At 35.5% G+C, this 18,082-nt stretch overlaps 1 protein-coding gene across 13 annotated transcripts in view; it reads left to right on the forward strand.

The window, feature by feature from the left end:
- The window catches only part of mark2b (MAP/microtubule affinity-regulating kinase 2b), a 354,246-nt gene extending 336,945 nt beyond the window's left edge, over positions 1–17,301 (forward strand). For 9 of the 13 annotated variants that reach the window (XM_028802626.2, XM_028802582.2, XM_028802597.2 and 6 more), the window contains 2 exons: positions 4,256–4,300; positions 14,140–17,301. In XM_028802626.2, the coding sequence (XP_028658459.1) occupies positions 4,256–4,300; positions 14,140–14,488 (394 nt within the window). In that variant the 3' untranslated portion in view covers positions 14,489–17,301. The remainder of the gene's footprint in view (positions 1–4,255; positions 4,301–14,139) is intronic. The other 4 variants (XM_051932354.1, XM_051932369.1, XM_028802610.2 and 1 more) reach the window with 1 other exon arrangement.
- The last annotated feature ends 781 nt before the right edge of the window (positions 17,302–18,082 follow it).

The following is an 18,082-nucleotide window of genomic DNA, read 5'->3' on the forward strand; positions in this document are numbered from 1 at the left end:
AAGATGACTACAATTGAATGAACATGTCAATTTTGTTTTCTTTCGTTTACATTTGAAAGCTGCTTGAATTTGTATTGAGAATATATACAGAAAATATTTTGTCTATTTATTTGTGGATTTGTTTCCCAACCATTTAAACAATTTAAATATATATAAAGGAAAGGATACAGCATAGAAGTAGTTTTTTGAGATTTTATTTTGTATTAATAACTATTTTATTTGTAACTTTTTGGAATTTGAGTTCTCCTGTAAAACTTGAAAGCGTTTGACTGGTCAGAATTGAGACTTTTTAATTTTGTATTACCTATTTTATTTACTTGGTTGTGCATTTTGTTTGTATTCTTCTGTAACACTGGAAGGTTTTGACTAGTCAGAATTAAGATTTTAGTTTATTATATTATACCTATTTTATTTATTTGAAATACAGTTGTATAATGTTCTACAGTACATTTGTCATGTTCAACTTCTAACAGAAAATAATGTTTAAACCAAAATTCATCTTGTGACATCTTCACATATTACTTCTGAGTTTAAAGGAACCTTTAAGCTTGACAGAAAGTAATTTGATTTATATTGTGATATATGTTGATATTGACTGATATTTAAAAAAAATAATAATAATGTGAAGTTTTTTTTTGTTTTTTTTTCCGCCTCATATCGTCAAGCCATAATTCTCTAGGTGGTCCTCTGTGTCACAGAGAGTGAACCTAGCAGCCCTTCACGGGAACCTCAGTTCACCCACAGTTGTATTTGTGATAGCAGAGCTTGTGACCATAGGCATTCACACAAAGTTTGAACATTGTACCTATATACACACAGTGTGCTCCTTTGAATTCTTACGAAGTACACCTAACTCTGTAGTTGTCTAGATATGCAACATAACAGATTACATTCTCAAATGTTCAATCTATTTGAACTGGATTTCACAGATTTGACAACTAGTTGATTTTTTTTTCAGTACAGAAAACAGTCAGTGCAACCATCGCCAAAGTAATCAAACATTGTGATATGTTAATATAAAATTGCACAAAATGCATATTAGAAAGCTGTGTTATATTTTTAATGTCATTGTACATGTTATGGACACTAGAGTGAGTAACTGAGCCCCAACTCCTTGACACAACTACACTGGAAACAGTCCCAGGTTCAAATTAGTCCTTTTATTAAACAGAGTACCTTTACACAGACTTTCTTCCCTGATACAGCATACTTTTCTTTTTGTTACTTTTCCATTTCTTTCTCATCCATGACAAGCTTTGAATTCTTCTGACTCTGACCCTAAACCCCTGTGCAAAGTGGAATACTCCCTTTTTAAGCCCAACCTGGGAGTACTACCAGTACTCAAACTGTTATCTCCAGGAAGCACTTCTAGGTTAGATGTAACCACCTTGGAATATGCATTCATCTCCCAATAGCTCCCCCTGGCAGCCCCCACAGAACCCAAAAGGGCAGCCCTATGAAACCACAACTTCCATGCTGACTTGCCGGTGTCCATATAGGGGCTAAACACAAGGGATGCTGCCAAACCAATGTAGGTGGTGATGACCTGCTCATAGAAGGCAGTCTCTCACTGTCATCCATTTCTGCTGGCTTCCTGACTAGGAAAAGGACCACTATCCATCCTAGTCAGGATGCTTCTCCACCCAAGTCATCTATCCCACTATGTTGGTCTCCCAGCCAGGTAAGAGATTCCTGTCCATTACTGATTAGATGCCAGTCCCAGTGCACCACCATGCCCACCTCTTGGCCCACAGAGGTGAAATGTCACACCTCCCTTCCTGACTATCCATTAAACTGGCCTCCCAGTCAGGTAAGGAAATGTGGGTCTGTCCCGGCTGGGATACCTGTCCACCTATCATAATGTAGTTAAAAAGATTTAGCTATGGTAATCTAAATAGTTTCTATAAAGTGAACTGTACTGTATTATAAAGTGAACTTCAAAAAGGTCAGTATTTAACAATTGGGTCCATTCAGCTGGTTCTGACTGATATAGTAATTTCCAGAAATATTGGCACCCTTCATTAAAAATTGCAAAAATAAAAATTGCAAAAATTAATATATATAAAGGGACCACCTGTGCAAAGAGTGATATTTTGTGCTTAAACAATTGGGTAAGCCTCATGCTTTTATTGTCAGACTTTTGAAAAAAAAAATTTTCCAAAAATATTGGCACCCCAAATGTCAGTATTTGGTGGGGCCTCCCCTAGCAAGAATGACAACTTTCAGCCTCTTTCTGTAGTGTTTAACATAGCTGTAGAACACTTGTGGAGGGATCTTGGACCACTCTTCCATGCAAAACATTTCCAACTCATGGAGATTCTTGGCTTTTCTTTTGTGAACTACTGTCTTCAGTTGAGACCACAGATTTTCAGTTGGGTTGAAATCTGGAGACTGAGATTGCCACTGCAAAACCTTTATTCTGTGTTTCTGCAGCCATTTCTTTGTTGATTTTGATGTGTGCTTCAGATCATTGTCTTGTTGGAAGACCCAACCACAGCCCAGGTTTGGCCATCTTGCAGAGGCAACCAGATAGTTGGCTAAAATGTTCTGGTATTTAATGGAATTCATTATGCCACTGACCTTAACAAGAACCCCGAACCACTGGCAGCAAAACAGTCCTAAAGTATCAAAGAACCACCACCATATTTTACCATGAGTATTAGGTGCCCTGCTTTGTATGCAGTTCCCTTTTTTGCCAAACATGGTAAATGGTGTGCATGGCCAGAAAGCTCAAATTTTGTCTCATCTGAACACAACATATGATTTCAGTTGTATCTCTAATGTTGCTCGGCAAAGTAGAGATGCTGAGATTTGTGTCTTGGACTTAGGAAAGGCTTCTTTTGTTACACTTATCCATAAAAGTTCTTGTCATGGAGGGTGTCGTCTTACAGTTGACTTTTGAAACAGTGAATGCCCAAGATTCGACTAAACTTTGCAGTTGTGAAACTGTCATCTTTGGGCTCCTCTTTGCCTCTCTTAGCATTTGCCTCGCTGAGCATGGGACAATATGCAAATGGGGTCTCCTTCCTAGCAAATTTTCAACAGTTCCTTGCTTTTCAATTTTTGTTATGGTCCTGATTGTGTTTACTGGTAATTCCAATTGAATACCTATTTTTTGTAGCCATTCCCAAGTCTATGCAGGTCAACAATTTATTTCTTAACTGATTTGAGAGCTTTTTGGTTTTAACAATGTTGATGGATAACAAAAGGACCAGTGTGTTACCTCCTGTTTATACCCTAGTGAATCAGGAAATTGCAATAGACAATAGTTCATAGACACCAAACATTCCTAGACACTAAAAGCAACGTCAAGAAACATTTTTTCCCCAAAGATGCAAATTGATTTGGTCTTGTTTATAATATTCTTCAAGGATGGCAATAATTTTACTAAATCCATTTTTAACAAGATAAACTATTCTGAAGATATAACAACACTTTTGCAGGAATTGTTTTTATTAAGTAAATAGTCAAGAATTTCTCCAAATATTTGGGGAATTTTAGAATCACTATGTATTATATTAATGTTTTTGTTCACTTTTTTGAGGGGTGCCAATATTTTTGGAGTTAACTGTAGTTATTTTAGTGAAACCTGTTTTTCATTATGGTTCAGAACTAAAAGCAGTTGCCATGTGTTTTGAGTTCATACCCCTTTTAAAGCTCAATCGACATGCTTTAAATGTGCTGAAGACATATTTAACCTAAAATATATTAATAAATATATAACAATGTAGAGGAGTTTCATTTTAGTAAATGTTTCCAAACTGAATAGCATAATTGTCAGGCTGTACTGTATGTCCATTTACCAAGATGGTGTAAATTAGTAACCCTTTGTGAAGAGTGGGAAGTTGCCATACTACAGGTAAATAACAGAAAGTTTACTGCCATAATTTTCTCACATGACTGCTGTTATTCACTTTGCTATTTCATATGTCAATAACATTTTCACCAGTTTCTTAATTAGGTCTAATAATGTTTTTTGTACAAATATTAATGTGGGCCCAAGGGGTGTTTAGCCTGTTTTTCCAGTTGTCTGAAAGGTTACTGTCTTTCTTTTTGGTGCTTTGATCTTTGCGTCTTAAGGTTCCTGTGTCTGTCTCAGCTGTTTTGCATGAACTGTGGGGTGCGAGTTGTACTTTTCTGCAGGGTGTTGGTGATGAAACGGGGTTAAACGACTGGTGCTGGCATAAAATTGATAAACCAAAAAACATAAGCCATAACAAGTCAAAAACTAAACTTTTAATAATTCTTTTTTGAGGAACCCGTATGAGGGAGAGAACAGAGAACGAGATGAGGGGAGCAGGTGAGAATAAAAACATATCTTAATCAATACTTATATTAATGGATAATTGAAAAACTTGGCCTTTGGGAATCTTAACCTACCTCTCTCTCAAACTCCATTTTCTATTTTTTTCTCTCTTAATTACAAATTATTTCAAGTATATCAAATTTTTCTTATGTTGCGACATGTTCATTGAAGTGATTTTTTTTTACTTCCCTAAAAAGCATTTTTGATCCTGATTTCTGATTTTTGTCTCCACATTTCAGTTTTAGTTTTCTTCCTTCGTCTATTTACTTTTTCATAAATCACTTGTCATGCTCTTTGTAATATAATTGATGTAATTATTTTGTCTTCAAAAATATTAAATTAAACATCAATCTAATTTTGTTTCAGTTGCATAAACTGACTGCAAATGTCTTGCAAAATTATTCAAATACTTACTTTTGTGTTCAATTTTATAAAATTGACAAATTTTTTTTTTTTTAATCTTCTCTCGAGTACTTAGGGCAACATCTGTGTTACACTTTGTCTCTTTTAAAACTATATTCAGATTCAAAACTGAAAATATCAAAAATATGTAACATGATACACAAGGTGTTATGAACAATTTTAAATGTATGGAAATGTGTAATGTATTGCATTTATAATTATTTATATTCATGGATATATCTGGCAGCAAATGAAAAAATTGTTGTCTTGAGTAAGCTGACATTAACTTGATATACCACACATATTGTGAAACAGAGCAGACTGGTACAGGGTAAATGATCCTAGAATATACTTTAATAGATATGGAATTCTTTGGTAGTTAATCAGTTTACTGTGTTTTTTAAAGGTAAGATGAACAAAATCAAAAACGACCCATCTCCGTTAATTGATTACAGAGTAAGCGTAGTAGACGTTTAACATGACATTCTGCATGAAATCTTCTCCTGTGATCTTGGCGGATCTTCTCCTGTGTTTGAGAGTTCATCGTGTATATTGTGTGTGTGGATATGACAAGGGGGACACTCAGGAAGCCCATAAAAAGAATACAACAGCATGTTTTAACCCAATCATGCTGCTTACATTTATTTTTAGGATAAATATGAATATTTTGATTTTTATATAAAGACGAAGTTCTTGCTATTAGTTTTCACGTTTCTCTTGGAGTACTTGAACCAGCCTCTGTAGTAGATGTCTTTTCTCTTGCAAGTCTAATATCCAATTCATCATTCTCTGTACTCATTTCCTTTTGTGTTCTGATTTTGAAGCGTAACCTGTGCCAAGAACCTACGACTAGGTTTATAGTTATGTGTGGTGGTTTTGTATTCATTTTAGAAAATTTTTAAATTTATTTTATCTCTTATTAAACCATCATTCTGGTTTTGTGGGTGAAAGCGTGATACATTTTTTAGACATAACAGCCCATGGTTTTTATTAAGGTAGTGGCAGGTGACATTATTTTGGCAGAGTATATATGACATCATATTGTTGCAACTGAAGATGGCTACTTTCATTTCCACATGCCCAAATCTTTGTATAATACTATAGAGAAAAAAAAAACCTCACTGTGATGTCGCATAGATAGGGAAAGGTGATTAGACTAGGTTCAAGACTTTTGGGGGTTTTTTTGACTGTGTTATTTGCATGCTAAGCAAGAAAGCCTACAAGCAGTATAGTATAGGAGAGCATGGTAGCACTATCCCATCATTACCTAAAATCATCTGAAGTGCACACCATGAAATTAGTTGACTGCTAATCAATACTACATGAAATGATATTCAAGAGTAGATGTTGATGCAGCATTGTACGTAAATGTAGTGCTTTGCTTGAATGTGTGCAACTTAACAACTGTTCAAACGATGCATAAACATCTTCAGCATAGAAGTGTCCAGGATATAGATACTAAACATCATCCAGGATTTAAAAATTGTACAAGTTAAAGAAAGCTGGATTATTGATTTTCATGCGCTGGAGCAGCCAGAACTAGCATATGTACCCTAGAGTGTTTCCTGTATTGGTTCCATAAGTACTGCACTGCTTCCTTATTAATAAACTAGCCATCCCCCGTGGCTTTGCCCGCATATTAGTGAAACAGAACAGTGAGGAGGGCCCCACCCAGCTCTCTACTCCTGACGTCACTCTTCCCCCTCCCCTCGGCCCGCAGCCTCTGTCTCGGATTAGCGCAAATATCTCACTCCTGCAAGTGGACTATGATTCTTAGCCCAATGAGAGAAGTAACAAAATCAACCAGAATGTTCAAACAAATTATAGAAAAAAAAAAGATCTAAATCCGTTAAGTAGTTCTCGTTTGCTAACTAAGTGGAGTTAAGGTTACACCCCGAGACAGACGTGTGAGTGAGGAGGGCCCCACCCCGCAGCCCGATGAGTCGCTCTCGGATTCGCACTAATAAATCGGTACCGCAACCGAACTATATAATACTTAGCATGATGAGAAAGTCGCAAAATCAATGGAATGTTCAAGCAAATTATAAAAAAAAATAAAAAAAAATCTAAATCCGTTAAGTAGTTCTTTCGTGAAAAGCGGACAGACATACAAACAGGTTTAAAAAAAAAATATAAGAAATTTCGCAGTTGGACCACGAAATTTTTAAAACCGTTTCTTTGCGAGCAGTAGGGTAACCTACATTCCAAATTTAAAGTCCTAAGTCCTCATGGTTCGGGAGATTTTGTGATGAGTGAATCAGTGGTATTTGGCTTTTATATATATATATATGTACTTATATATAGATTGGGGATAATTATTGATGGCTGGACCACAAAGCAAAGCCTACAGAGGTCTTGCGCAAGATTTCAATAGTAAAGTTAACCAAGCAGGTACATTTCTGTTACTGCCTGATTCCTTCAAAAGTTTTTATGTACAAATATTCACAAGTCAGTAATAAATCAAAGTTAGGTAATGCCACGCCACCTTCTGTTTGAGATTTTTTCAGAGCTGTCTTTATTAAAAGTTGCCTTTTTGCATTCAGTATTAATTAAATTACAATTATGTAATTTAAACTGATATTTAATATAGACAGGCAATGAAATGAAAACCTTTGAAGAATATTTATTTTAAAGTTAGAAAGCAAAAAGCACTGCTGCAAAGCATAGACAAAATTTTAAGAAAATACTAGGGGGCTTAGCCCCCTGCTTGCTTCGCTTAACAAACCCCCCAGCCTGTGCTATGCTCCAGCCACTTTGCATCTCTGCCACTCATGTATGTGGATTTCACTTTCACCACACAACAAATCTTTTAATTCTCGTGGATACGCCTCTTCATTGGGAAGAAACACTACTTTTCCTTGATGGCAACACGAATTAGAAGATCTACAAGTCTCTGACTTAATGTTCAAATCCAAACAATATCTACATACTTCTGTCATATAACCTATGTCCATATATTCAATCTCTTTTCATTGTTCCGTTATTTCACAGTGTAATATTTTCCGTTTGTTGGCACTAATGTGATCTTTACTATCATTTTTTTTGAGACTTTCAAAATTTAGTACTTGCAGTATCTGTAACCAGCTCTGCATGTGTATCACGCCAACGTTTTTGAACCTCTTTACAACGTTCTACTTTGTCTTCTACTCTTTGTCTTTTATTTCTGGCCCGAGTGTGGTTAAATCTCTTGACACAAAGTCTTGTCTCACGGTACTTGAAATTATCTCTCTGAAAAAGTCACATCTTGTCCCAGGCTAAAAAGTCTTATCCCAGGATTTTTTTATATAATAGAGAGATACCTGTTGTCTATTTGGAATATTTGAGATTCATCCATTAGCTGCACTGTGGCCTAAAACAGTGTTTCTAAACCTTTCTGGTGTTTCTTCACAAACTATGCAACACAATTTGCAACCTACTACCATTATTAATGATAGCAGCACACAACCCAAAAGTGGGTCAGATCCCAGTAGTTCAGAAAAACTGGCCTGAAAATGTGGTCAGAGCCACACCATAGTTAGCCAGTCGCATCCCAGTTGTGCCAGAAGCTGAGATAGCTAGAGAACTTGTAGAAGCAAGAAATCAGTGTCTGGTTATAAAATGTTTGTAGTAAAAAAACTACTGTTGCATAAACTGCCTTTACCACATATTTATTTGAAAATTATGATGTTAGGTTAATAACAAAATCATTTTAATTTCCAGTTTACTGTTGAATAAACGGGGGAAGTAATCAGACAAATTAAGACAACATACTGTAATGGTAAAATGGTAAATTAATACATTTTTGTGATCAGTATACTTTTAGAATACTGTATTCTCTGTTTATTTTACAATTTTAGACAACTGACTCATTATTTGTTTACCAGCTTGCACAGGATATCTGTGAAACTGAAAAAAATCAACTTAGGCAAGGGCAAGCACTATTTTCTTTGACAGGCAACAAGATTTGTTTGTCAATCTTGTTCAAGTTGCTTTTTATACAGTTATAATGCAGTTCAAAACATGGCAATAACACCAGGGCAAAGAAAGAACACGGCTTTGGGCCAGAGTTGTCATGCTACTGAATTTAGCTACTCCAAATTAAACCATTACTGGAAAATAAGGTCATTGTCAATTTTTATCACTGCTTAATTAATATTATTCAGCGGTCTGTTTGAACATAAATAATGGAATTGCCTTTTTAAAAACTCTTTCTAGAGCTTTTATATATTTTGGAACATATTTCTATTAAAAAATGTATCTGTTATCCTTGAAATTAGGATATTAAGACTGTGGAAAGTACAAGCACCCCCCTTAGGTCAGCAGTTCAATTTAAGAGCACTCTATTATCGATTATCATGTGTGAACACCGGGGCTAGTACACCCGCCCTAACCCAACACAGACAGGAAGAGACACTAGTGCAGCACACAACACACTTTTGTTTACAGTGGGGAGAGCTTTTCTGTCTCCCCAGAGAACACCACAGTACAAGTCACAGTCTTGTCCACCTCCTCCCGACTCTGGCTCCCTGAATGGAGTGAGGCGGCCTCTTCTATGTCGTTCCTTGGAGTGCTCCAAGTGGCTCGTTAGGGCCTTCTTATACTTCATGCTCAGAATGAGTATGTGCACACATCATCCTCCTCGGAGCACATTCTCAAAAATGAATGTGACACGTGCGTGAGTTGCAGTACCAGCAAAAAGTCAGGTGTGTTCAAGTTGGAACATGACGGCAGAGTCTGTCTTTACTATATACATGTGACAGAAAGCCACTTTGAGGATACTCTGGGATCGATGTGCATGCCTCAATTTTTGATGAATGGCTCGATGTGGTGAAACAAAATGCCGACATACAAATGCATTTGTGGTGCTTTTATATTCACGCGTTGCATATTCCCCAACGTAATGACACGATACATTTTATAAGTCTCACATAACATCTTCTCTGCCGTCTTTTGCACCTTCACAACAGCATCAAACTATACAACAGCTTATTTGAAAAAAACTTTAAAGACATGGTGAAAAGGTCAGTTTTGTGATTAAAGTGGAAATTTTGGCTTTAATCTCAAAATGTCCACTTTAACCTCATAGTTTACTTTATCATTAAAGTAGACTATCATAAACATCATCTCAAAACCGACCCAGTTGTGAATCGCTGCGTGCTTCTGGGGTTTCCTCCTGAGCTAACAGCAATCACCACACAGAACACATTACATTTATGATATTCCTGCTCTCTGCACATTTAGATCTGTTAGATTTATACTTGATATCACTTTCATGATGAAATGCGTTAAGGCATGTATGTTACATTTTACAGATAATACTGTTACTGTAATACTGAATACTGTTAATAATTACACGTGTGTGGGCGGCATGGTGGCAGAACGGTAGCATAGCTGCCTTGCAGAGAGTCACATCCCTTGTGTTCCCTGCCTGGAGTTTGCGTGTTTTCCTGGTGGGTTTCCACAATGTGCACCGGTTTCCTTCCAAAGACATGAAGGCGTGGGGATTTGGTGACACTAAAGACACTAGTGTATGTATATGCTTGTGTTCACCTTGCGATGAGCGGATGCCCTGTCCAGGGATTGTTTCTGCCTCGTGGCCGATGCTTGCTGGAATGGGCGCATCCCTGGATTGATGGATGGATGGAATCATTAAACATACTTGTCAGAGATATTGTGGCAAGGTGTCCTCGGAATTTAATGGATGTTTCAGGCAATTCACAATACAACAAAGCCAAACGTTTTCTCACTGTGATGATATATTGCACTGCTACCTAGTGGAATCTTCCAGAATTACGTAAAGTACGTGCGCAAGTATAAACAGTACAACGCTTGCGTAGCAGTAGCGTCCACAAGCGCACATGTCGTGTGAAGTATAAACCCGGCCTTAGCGTTACCTGGAATCAGTCCCAGGTGTGATGGAAGTTCAAGATAAGGCTCTGCAGGTCCCCGTGGCGGCCCCCACGGAACCCAACAGGGTTGCACCAAACTCCAACTCCCTACACGTCCTGCGGGAATCAGTGGTGCCACAACCACCCAGGAGGGCTATGCCCTCTCTAGCATTCTGGGGAGGTAGTGCCTCACAGATGCTCCCTCCCCTGGTACTTCCATTGAGCTGACGTCCCGGCTGGATAATGGCCGTGGCCACCTGTCACACATGTTAACAAAGAGATTGATTTTTGTAGCTGTTTTATACACTAAAATGCAGATTAGATTTCCTAAGCTACAACCAAACAGCAGTAATTCTAGATCTGTAATAGTTATGATTAACAGCCATTCAGCCATACTTTAGAAACATGCATAACTACAACAGTAAACATAGTCATCAGCAGAGTTTACAAAAATATTTGCACCGTGACATTTTTTCCAGAGGTACAGTATAGTGTGTTTCTTTAACAGTCTTTTTCATTATCTGTATGTTTAGGAGTGTGAGAAAATCAGTGAAACTTGAGTAAAACAGTTGTTTTCTCTGCAGGAAAGCATGGCATACTGGACATCTGTAAGCTGTAGCTTCAAGTGACTTGATTGTATGCCTCTAACCAACAATGCATAAGCATAAAGGAAAAGTCTTATCCTGAGGCTTCATTTGACTGTTTAGTCAAATTTGACGGTGCTCCCCCGGCACCATTTCAACTTCCTTACAACTGAGTGGCCAAATTCACTGAGAAATATCCTATTAAATAATTTCTCTTCTCCCTGGTCTTGGTTCACTAGTGTTAATCTTACCCAAAAATTGCAAAGACCTGCGTGCCACTGTTCTTGTTAGTATTTTCAGATAAAATGTCCACATCATTTCCCAGTGCATTCTTTCTTTCTTTTGCTGATCATATCCTTAAGCCAAACAACTTGTACCAACTGCAGCAGTCACATCTACCGAAGAAGGTATTTCTAGGTAGGTTTCTATCGAAAATTGTGCGTCTCTTTTCACTTTAAATGCAAAATTGTGTTAGTCAGTTTTTACATATTCATATCTATGGTTGTATAATCATCTCACCTATCTCAGAGTTTGGAAAAGTACACATTAGTGTTTCACTTCTAATAGTTTTTAATATGAAAAACATTTGTTTTTATCTAAAATGAATGACGTGATATAATAGAATTAGCCAAAATGCACAATTAAATATTTAATATATACAGAAACAGTTTGCATAAGTAATTAAGATATTCAAAAATTTGTGTAATACATATGCAGATTTTTTTTCCAAGTATGGTTTATCTCTTACATATTCATACGTGTGTATATACAGTTATATATACTGTAGGCTATAGGGTCATTATTGTCACATGTACAGAGTACAATGAAATTCTTACATGGATGTGTTATCAACATGCAACAGGTCGCCACTTACTGGCACCATAATTTGTGAGTATACAACCTCGCCTGAAAACCTTTGTGGAGTTGACATGAATTTTTTTTTATTTCGATATTACTTTAAAAACTGTTACCATTTTATAGTCATATCCTTATACTGATCATTCTGCAACTTAGCTAATTGTAGTGTATGTTTGTTACTTATACTTTTGTTGTCCAGTTATATTTTTATACTTGTATATTAAAAGTTAAAAAAACTATAGCTGTTCATATGGAATATATACTGTTGGGCATATTCAACATTGTTTGAAATATGCCATCTTTCGGAATATACAGTATTTTGTGATATGGATTGCACATCGCAAACATGAGCAGTGATATAGAGAATTGTATGCCAAATGCCATATAGTTTGAAACAACTCAATGACTTGGTAAAGAAAAATGTAAATTGAAAAAAATATATTGGGAATAAAAAAAATGGCAGAGGGAGTATTAATTTAATTTGTGTCCATTAAACATTCTAGTAGTCTGCCTTTATTAATGTAGCAAAATGAGAACAGCAATAGGTCGTGTAAATAAATAACAAATTCCCTTGACAACTGTAAAGATGGCATGCTGATCTCCCAAGACACAAGTCTGAGACTTCTCCTGCCCTTCATTCCTTTTGCATGACAGCCAGTGGGTTTCAGTGGGATTAGTATTTCTTCTATCAGCCTTTTTTATTTTATTTTTAGTTTATAGTGACATTTGTACACTCCCATCTGTTGGAATGAAAAATGAAATGCTTTTGGTTAATACAGATGACATTCTTTGCAATGGTCATGTCCAGAATAACATGCCTTGAGTGGGTTTGTCACTTGTGACATTGTAAGTATTGTGAACTGCAGTTATGCCCTGTTGAACTCATTTCAATTTACTGATGCTTCTGCAGTCAGAATTAAGCACTAGACCAGTAGTCCACAATTTATTGTAAATTGGGACAGCTAGTATATACTGTAGTTTTGTGAAAACTGAAATATGTTAAAATGGTCTGTGTCTTTCTGTGTTAATGTAATTTTGTACAATGTAACACCTTCTTTCTAATTTTACCTTGCATTCTTTTTAGAGGAGTATAAGGCTATATGCTGCCATGTTTACTGAAAGGGAAAGGAAAATAAAAGGACAATCTAGGGTGACAGGCAGGCAGTGTCATATAGTGGCTACGACAAGGGACCTTAAACTATTGTGTTTAGGCTGGCAGCTTTTATTGCATAATTCGTATATAAGATGTTATCTGCTTGATTTTTCACTCATACAAATATTTGATATACATAATGCACATTTAACACAGCTTCATGCCTGAAGTGCACCACCTAAAGACCTCCTTCCACATTTTAAGTAATTTCAAGCTATCAAATGTTTATTTCACCTGATAAACTTGAATATTTCATATAAAGAAAAAATAACCCACTTTTTGCAAATAGTGACAAAATTAACCTCCAGGAAGTAATGATATTTTGGAAAATCAAAGTTCCTAGGTCAGCTGGCCTCCCAGTCCCAATACAAGAAAATATTGTTTTTAAAAAGGGGAAGTGATACTCTTGCCTTTCAAGAAGAAACTCATCATGTGGAATGCTTAGCTTTTGAAAGAGAACTTGCATTCACAGCTAAAAAGCACATTTTCAGGTAATGCACATGAAAACAAAAAAAAAAACTTGCATTAATGCAATTAAAGATACTTATTTTAAATCTCCACATTAAAGGAGAAGAGTTAAACAAAAGTGTATTGTAGATAATACTGTTATTCTGAATGAGTATTTAGTGTTACTGTGTAATCCTCACGTTCTGCTTACTGGTCACCATGAGGACAAGTCAGTTGCTCATTTTAAGGGGGAGGGGTGTTCGTGACTATACTTAGTCCTTTGTCTGATGTAATAAACAATCTTTATTGCATAGACAATTGCACTGTACAGTTTGTAGACTGTTGCTGATCTGTTTATGCATGTTGCCTGTATTTCATTTTGCATATTTATCTCATACTTACAAATATAAGTGTCATTCATAGGACCATACTTCTTGAGGAGCAATAATTTTTTTTTCCAAAGTAAAAAAGTTTTTTTTTTTGTTTAGTTTTCTGACTGTCATCTTTATCTTGCATTCTTAGGCCTGTTATGGCAGGAGAAAAAGAAAAAGATGAGAACAAAGATGCAAAACCACGATCGTTACGCTTTACCTGGAGTATGAAGACCACAAGCTCCATGGAACCCAATGAAATGATGAAGGAGATAAAGAAAGTGCTAGATTCCAACAGCTGCGAGTATGATGTGCGTGAAAAGTACATGCTATTTTGTGTTCATGGAAACCCATCACATGAGAACTATGTTCAGTGGGAGATGGAAGTATGCAAACTGCCACGTCTGTCACTCAATGGTGTGCGGTTCAAGAGGATAGCTGGTTCATCTATTGCGTTCAAGAACATTGCCTCCAAAATTGCCAATGAGCTTAAACTCTGACCAACAGAACTGAAAAAGCAAAAGGTTTCTCCCCAGTCCCTAATATACAAATATCCCAATTATCCTCCCTCTTTCTGTCTTTAATTCTTCATATATATGTGTGTATGCATGTATGTTTATATATATATATATATATATATATATATATATATATATATATATATATATATACATACACACACACACACACACAGTATACATATGAAGATTTAAAAAAAAAAAGTCACTCTTTTGTTCAGCTTTATTTAAGTATTCAAGAAACGTATGTCTCCTTGAAAAGAAACTTTGAGAGTCTGTGGTAAGCAACATTTCTAGGAACTTGATAATCCTAAAATAAAAACACACACACACAAAAACTGTTATCCCATAACTGGAGTGGTTTGTAGCAGCGTGTGCTTTAGTGTCTTTACATTGTTTTTGGAGGTACTGCAAAATAAAAAATCTAAATTTGATCATAAATCAACCTCTAGAATAAATACATATCAGAACATGTATGCCCCACAATTGACAGTAGCTTTAATCTCCAAGGAATATAGCATCTGAAATCGAATAACTGTTAAATTATTAAAAACTGAAAAGTAGCTTCATACAACAGATAACACAGAACAATGTACAGAGTCCAAAGGAGCAGTATTGGTGGCATCACTAAATCCTGACTTTTTGGTCTGAAGATGTTTCTCATAAGCACTGCTACTGTCATTTAATTTGTTTATTTGTCTGTCTTTATTTCTTGGCGTTATTGTACAAAGTCTTTCATTTGCACAGGTTCACAAAGGAAGATAACGTATTGGTGTCTTCTGACCATTATTTTTTATTGCTACTTAATAATGGAATATAGTCACATACCCCATTCAGTGAAGAGAATGATGTGAACACAGAAATGAACACATTGTGCATATCAGAGGGTGTGATATAGCATTTTTTGCTATGGTTTATATTTGTCTATCTCTGTATGTATATATACACATATATATATATGTATGTATATATAAGTATATGTATATATATATATATATATATATATATATATATATATATATATATATATATGATTGTGTATGTGTGTGTATATATACCAGTATATTTAAAATGATACTTTAGTCAGTATCGTTTTGTCTTGCATAATATTGTGGGACTACTATCTTTTTGAATAGACATATGGAGTAATACCAACACGGATTGTAATGTCAGTGAATGGTTTGTAGTCTCTGCTCAATATCTCTCTTTATTTTACATACATACATACATACATACATATATATATATATATATATATATATATATATATATATAATGTTTAGTGTTTTGGGTTCCTAATTTTAAATGAGACAACAAATCTAAATTAGATTATTCTTCACTAGGCTACACAGACCTGTGTTTTTGATAAACATGGAGCATAATCTTATAAAGGTGCTGGGTTTAGATTTTTTATTGAATTTTGTTGATGTAATTATGTTGATTCTGATGTTTTTTCATTTATATATAATATGGGTAATCTTTTTTGTTAGTTTTTTTTTTTTTTTTTGTCGGGGTGGGGGGCATTTTTTCTTCAGGTTAAATGATTATAAATAATGATACATTATTAAAGAGGCATTAAGATGCTTTGAGCTTCCAAATACAGGCTGTAGACATTTTTTTAAAGAACGGTTTCTTTTAATTACTACATTTTTGATTTGGCCATTTGGTACCTCATAAATTGGCAAACTATCAACTCAGCTGATAAATGCAAAAATGGCTATTGGTACCTTTTGTTGGATGTCCAAAAGATACATGCCATTCCTGAACATATTTCTTCAGGTTTCTATCTTTTCAGTGTTTGAGGAAAATCGAGAAGAACGAAAAAAAAACGTTACACCCAAAACAGTTATTGCCCTGAACATTGCTTAAAGCAGAGATGAGGTGTGTTCCTACTTCGAAGAGCAAAAGGAGAGGTTTTACTATTTGAGTGCAGAAGTGAATATGATTTGCTTTTACAAAATACTCGTTCCTCCGCAAAGGAAAACTGTTTTTCTTGTACTCTGACGTTTGAGTATAATCATTGCTGGATTGTATAATAACACTGAAGTTTGAGATGTCTGGACAGGGCTTGGGTGACTACCGTACAAAGTTCATTTGCCATTTACTGCTCAGTATTGCTGTTAAGTCTCTGCATACATGTAAAAATCAAATGATCGCAGGGAGAAACTTGGTACGCTAGTATGTTTTAAATATTCAAAAATACCCAACAAATGAGACAAAGGATCAACACGCACATAGGAAAAGGAATGGCATACAGTGCTAAAGTGCTTATGCATGTATAAGGATCCTTTTTATACTGATTTCTATGGGCTTTTTTGGTTAAAGTTCTTTAATTTGTTAGAAATACATGAACATGTTACCCAAATCTTGCTCTCAAGCACAGAGTTCTATAATGCCCCCCCCCCCCCCCTTTTTATTTTGCTGGCTCAAAACATGTTTTGCACAGTCAATTTCCCCCCCTTAAAATTAGCTGGTTTTTGCCCAGCTGTCAATAAAGAGATTGTTTGGTTGTGAAGTCGGGCTGCCTCGAGTCGAAAATGTTATTGTCCAAGCCAAGACTTGAACTTCCATACTGCACTTTCTTTGCTGTAATTTCTTCGCTATTTGATTTTTGCACCACGTTTGGCTTTGTAAATGGATGTGTTTGCTTTAAAGCAGATCTGCTGATTTGTAAATGCTGTTGTTAAAATTTATATATGTGTGTATAAACACATACATATATGTGCTGGCAAAAAAATGAGTGGTTTTTGTTTTTAAATAAAATTTTGGGCCTTGTCCCAAACTGTTGATCTGAATCAGTACTGTTTTGGCTAATTTAAAATGTTAAACATTATTTTATATTGTTCTTCTTCATGAAACAGACATTTCTAAAGTTAGGATATAGCCAGTACTAAAGGTTAACTGAAATATAGCATTAACCATGTTCAACTGTTTTTTTGCTTTGTTTTTGGCCTTTTTAGGTTTTGATTTTTTTTTTAATGGTTTATTGCACAATCAATGCAAAAAGAGCAATGGTGAGGGATTTTCGTAAATTTCTATAAGTGCACCTCCAAACCTTATATTCTTTGCTTCCACCTTCCCAAAAACTCAGGACTTCTGCTGTCTTCAGGTGGTCCAATTTCTCTGCCAACCATGCTAACTAGCGATTCTTTAGTTAAAAAGATAAATTAATACAAACATAATATATAGAGAAATTATATGATGATTTCTTTTATAGCATTATATTTTGATCTGTTGTTCCTTACAATTTTGTAATGACTAGAAGCAGTTGCTTTTTAAATATTAAGAATAAAATAATGCACTACCCGAACATTTATTTGACCTGTGTGAGTTTGCACTGACTGCTAACACTCTGGCAGGGTTTTAAAAATAAACCCTAATTGTATGATTGAGTGTATCTTGAATGTGTCATGTCAAGAGCAGTGTTTACCATGGGTTTTCTGTAAAGGATTTGTTCATCACAAAATATACTAAGTTTATGACTACAAATCTGGATTTAAGTATAGAAAGTATAATGTGGCGGCATTTGCCTGTTTGTTAAAAGTTTGATTAGATTCTGTAGGTAACACTATATTA

This window comes from Erpetoichthys calabaricus, chromosome 1, assembly GCF_900747795.2.
Source record: "Erpetoichthys calabaricus chromosome 1, fErpCal1.3, whole genome shotgun sequence".
In the NCBI taxonomy this organism is placed as follows: Eukaryota; Metazoa; Chordata; class Cladistia; order Polypteriformes; family Polypteridae; genus Erpetoichthys; species Erpetoichthys calabaricus.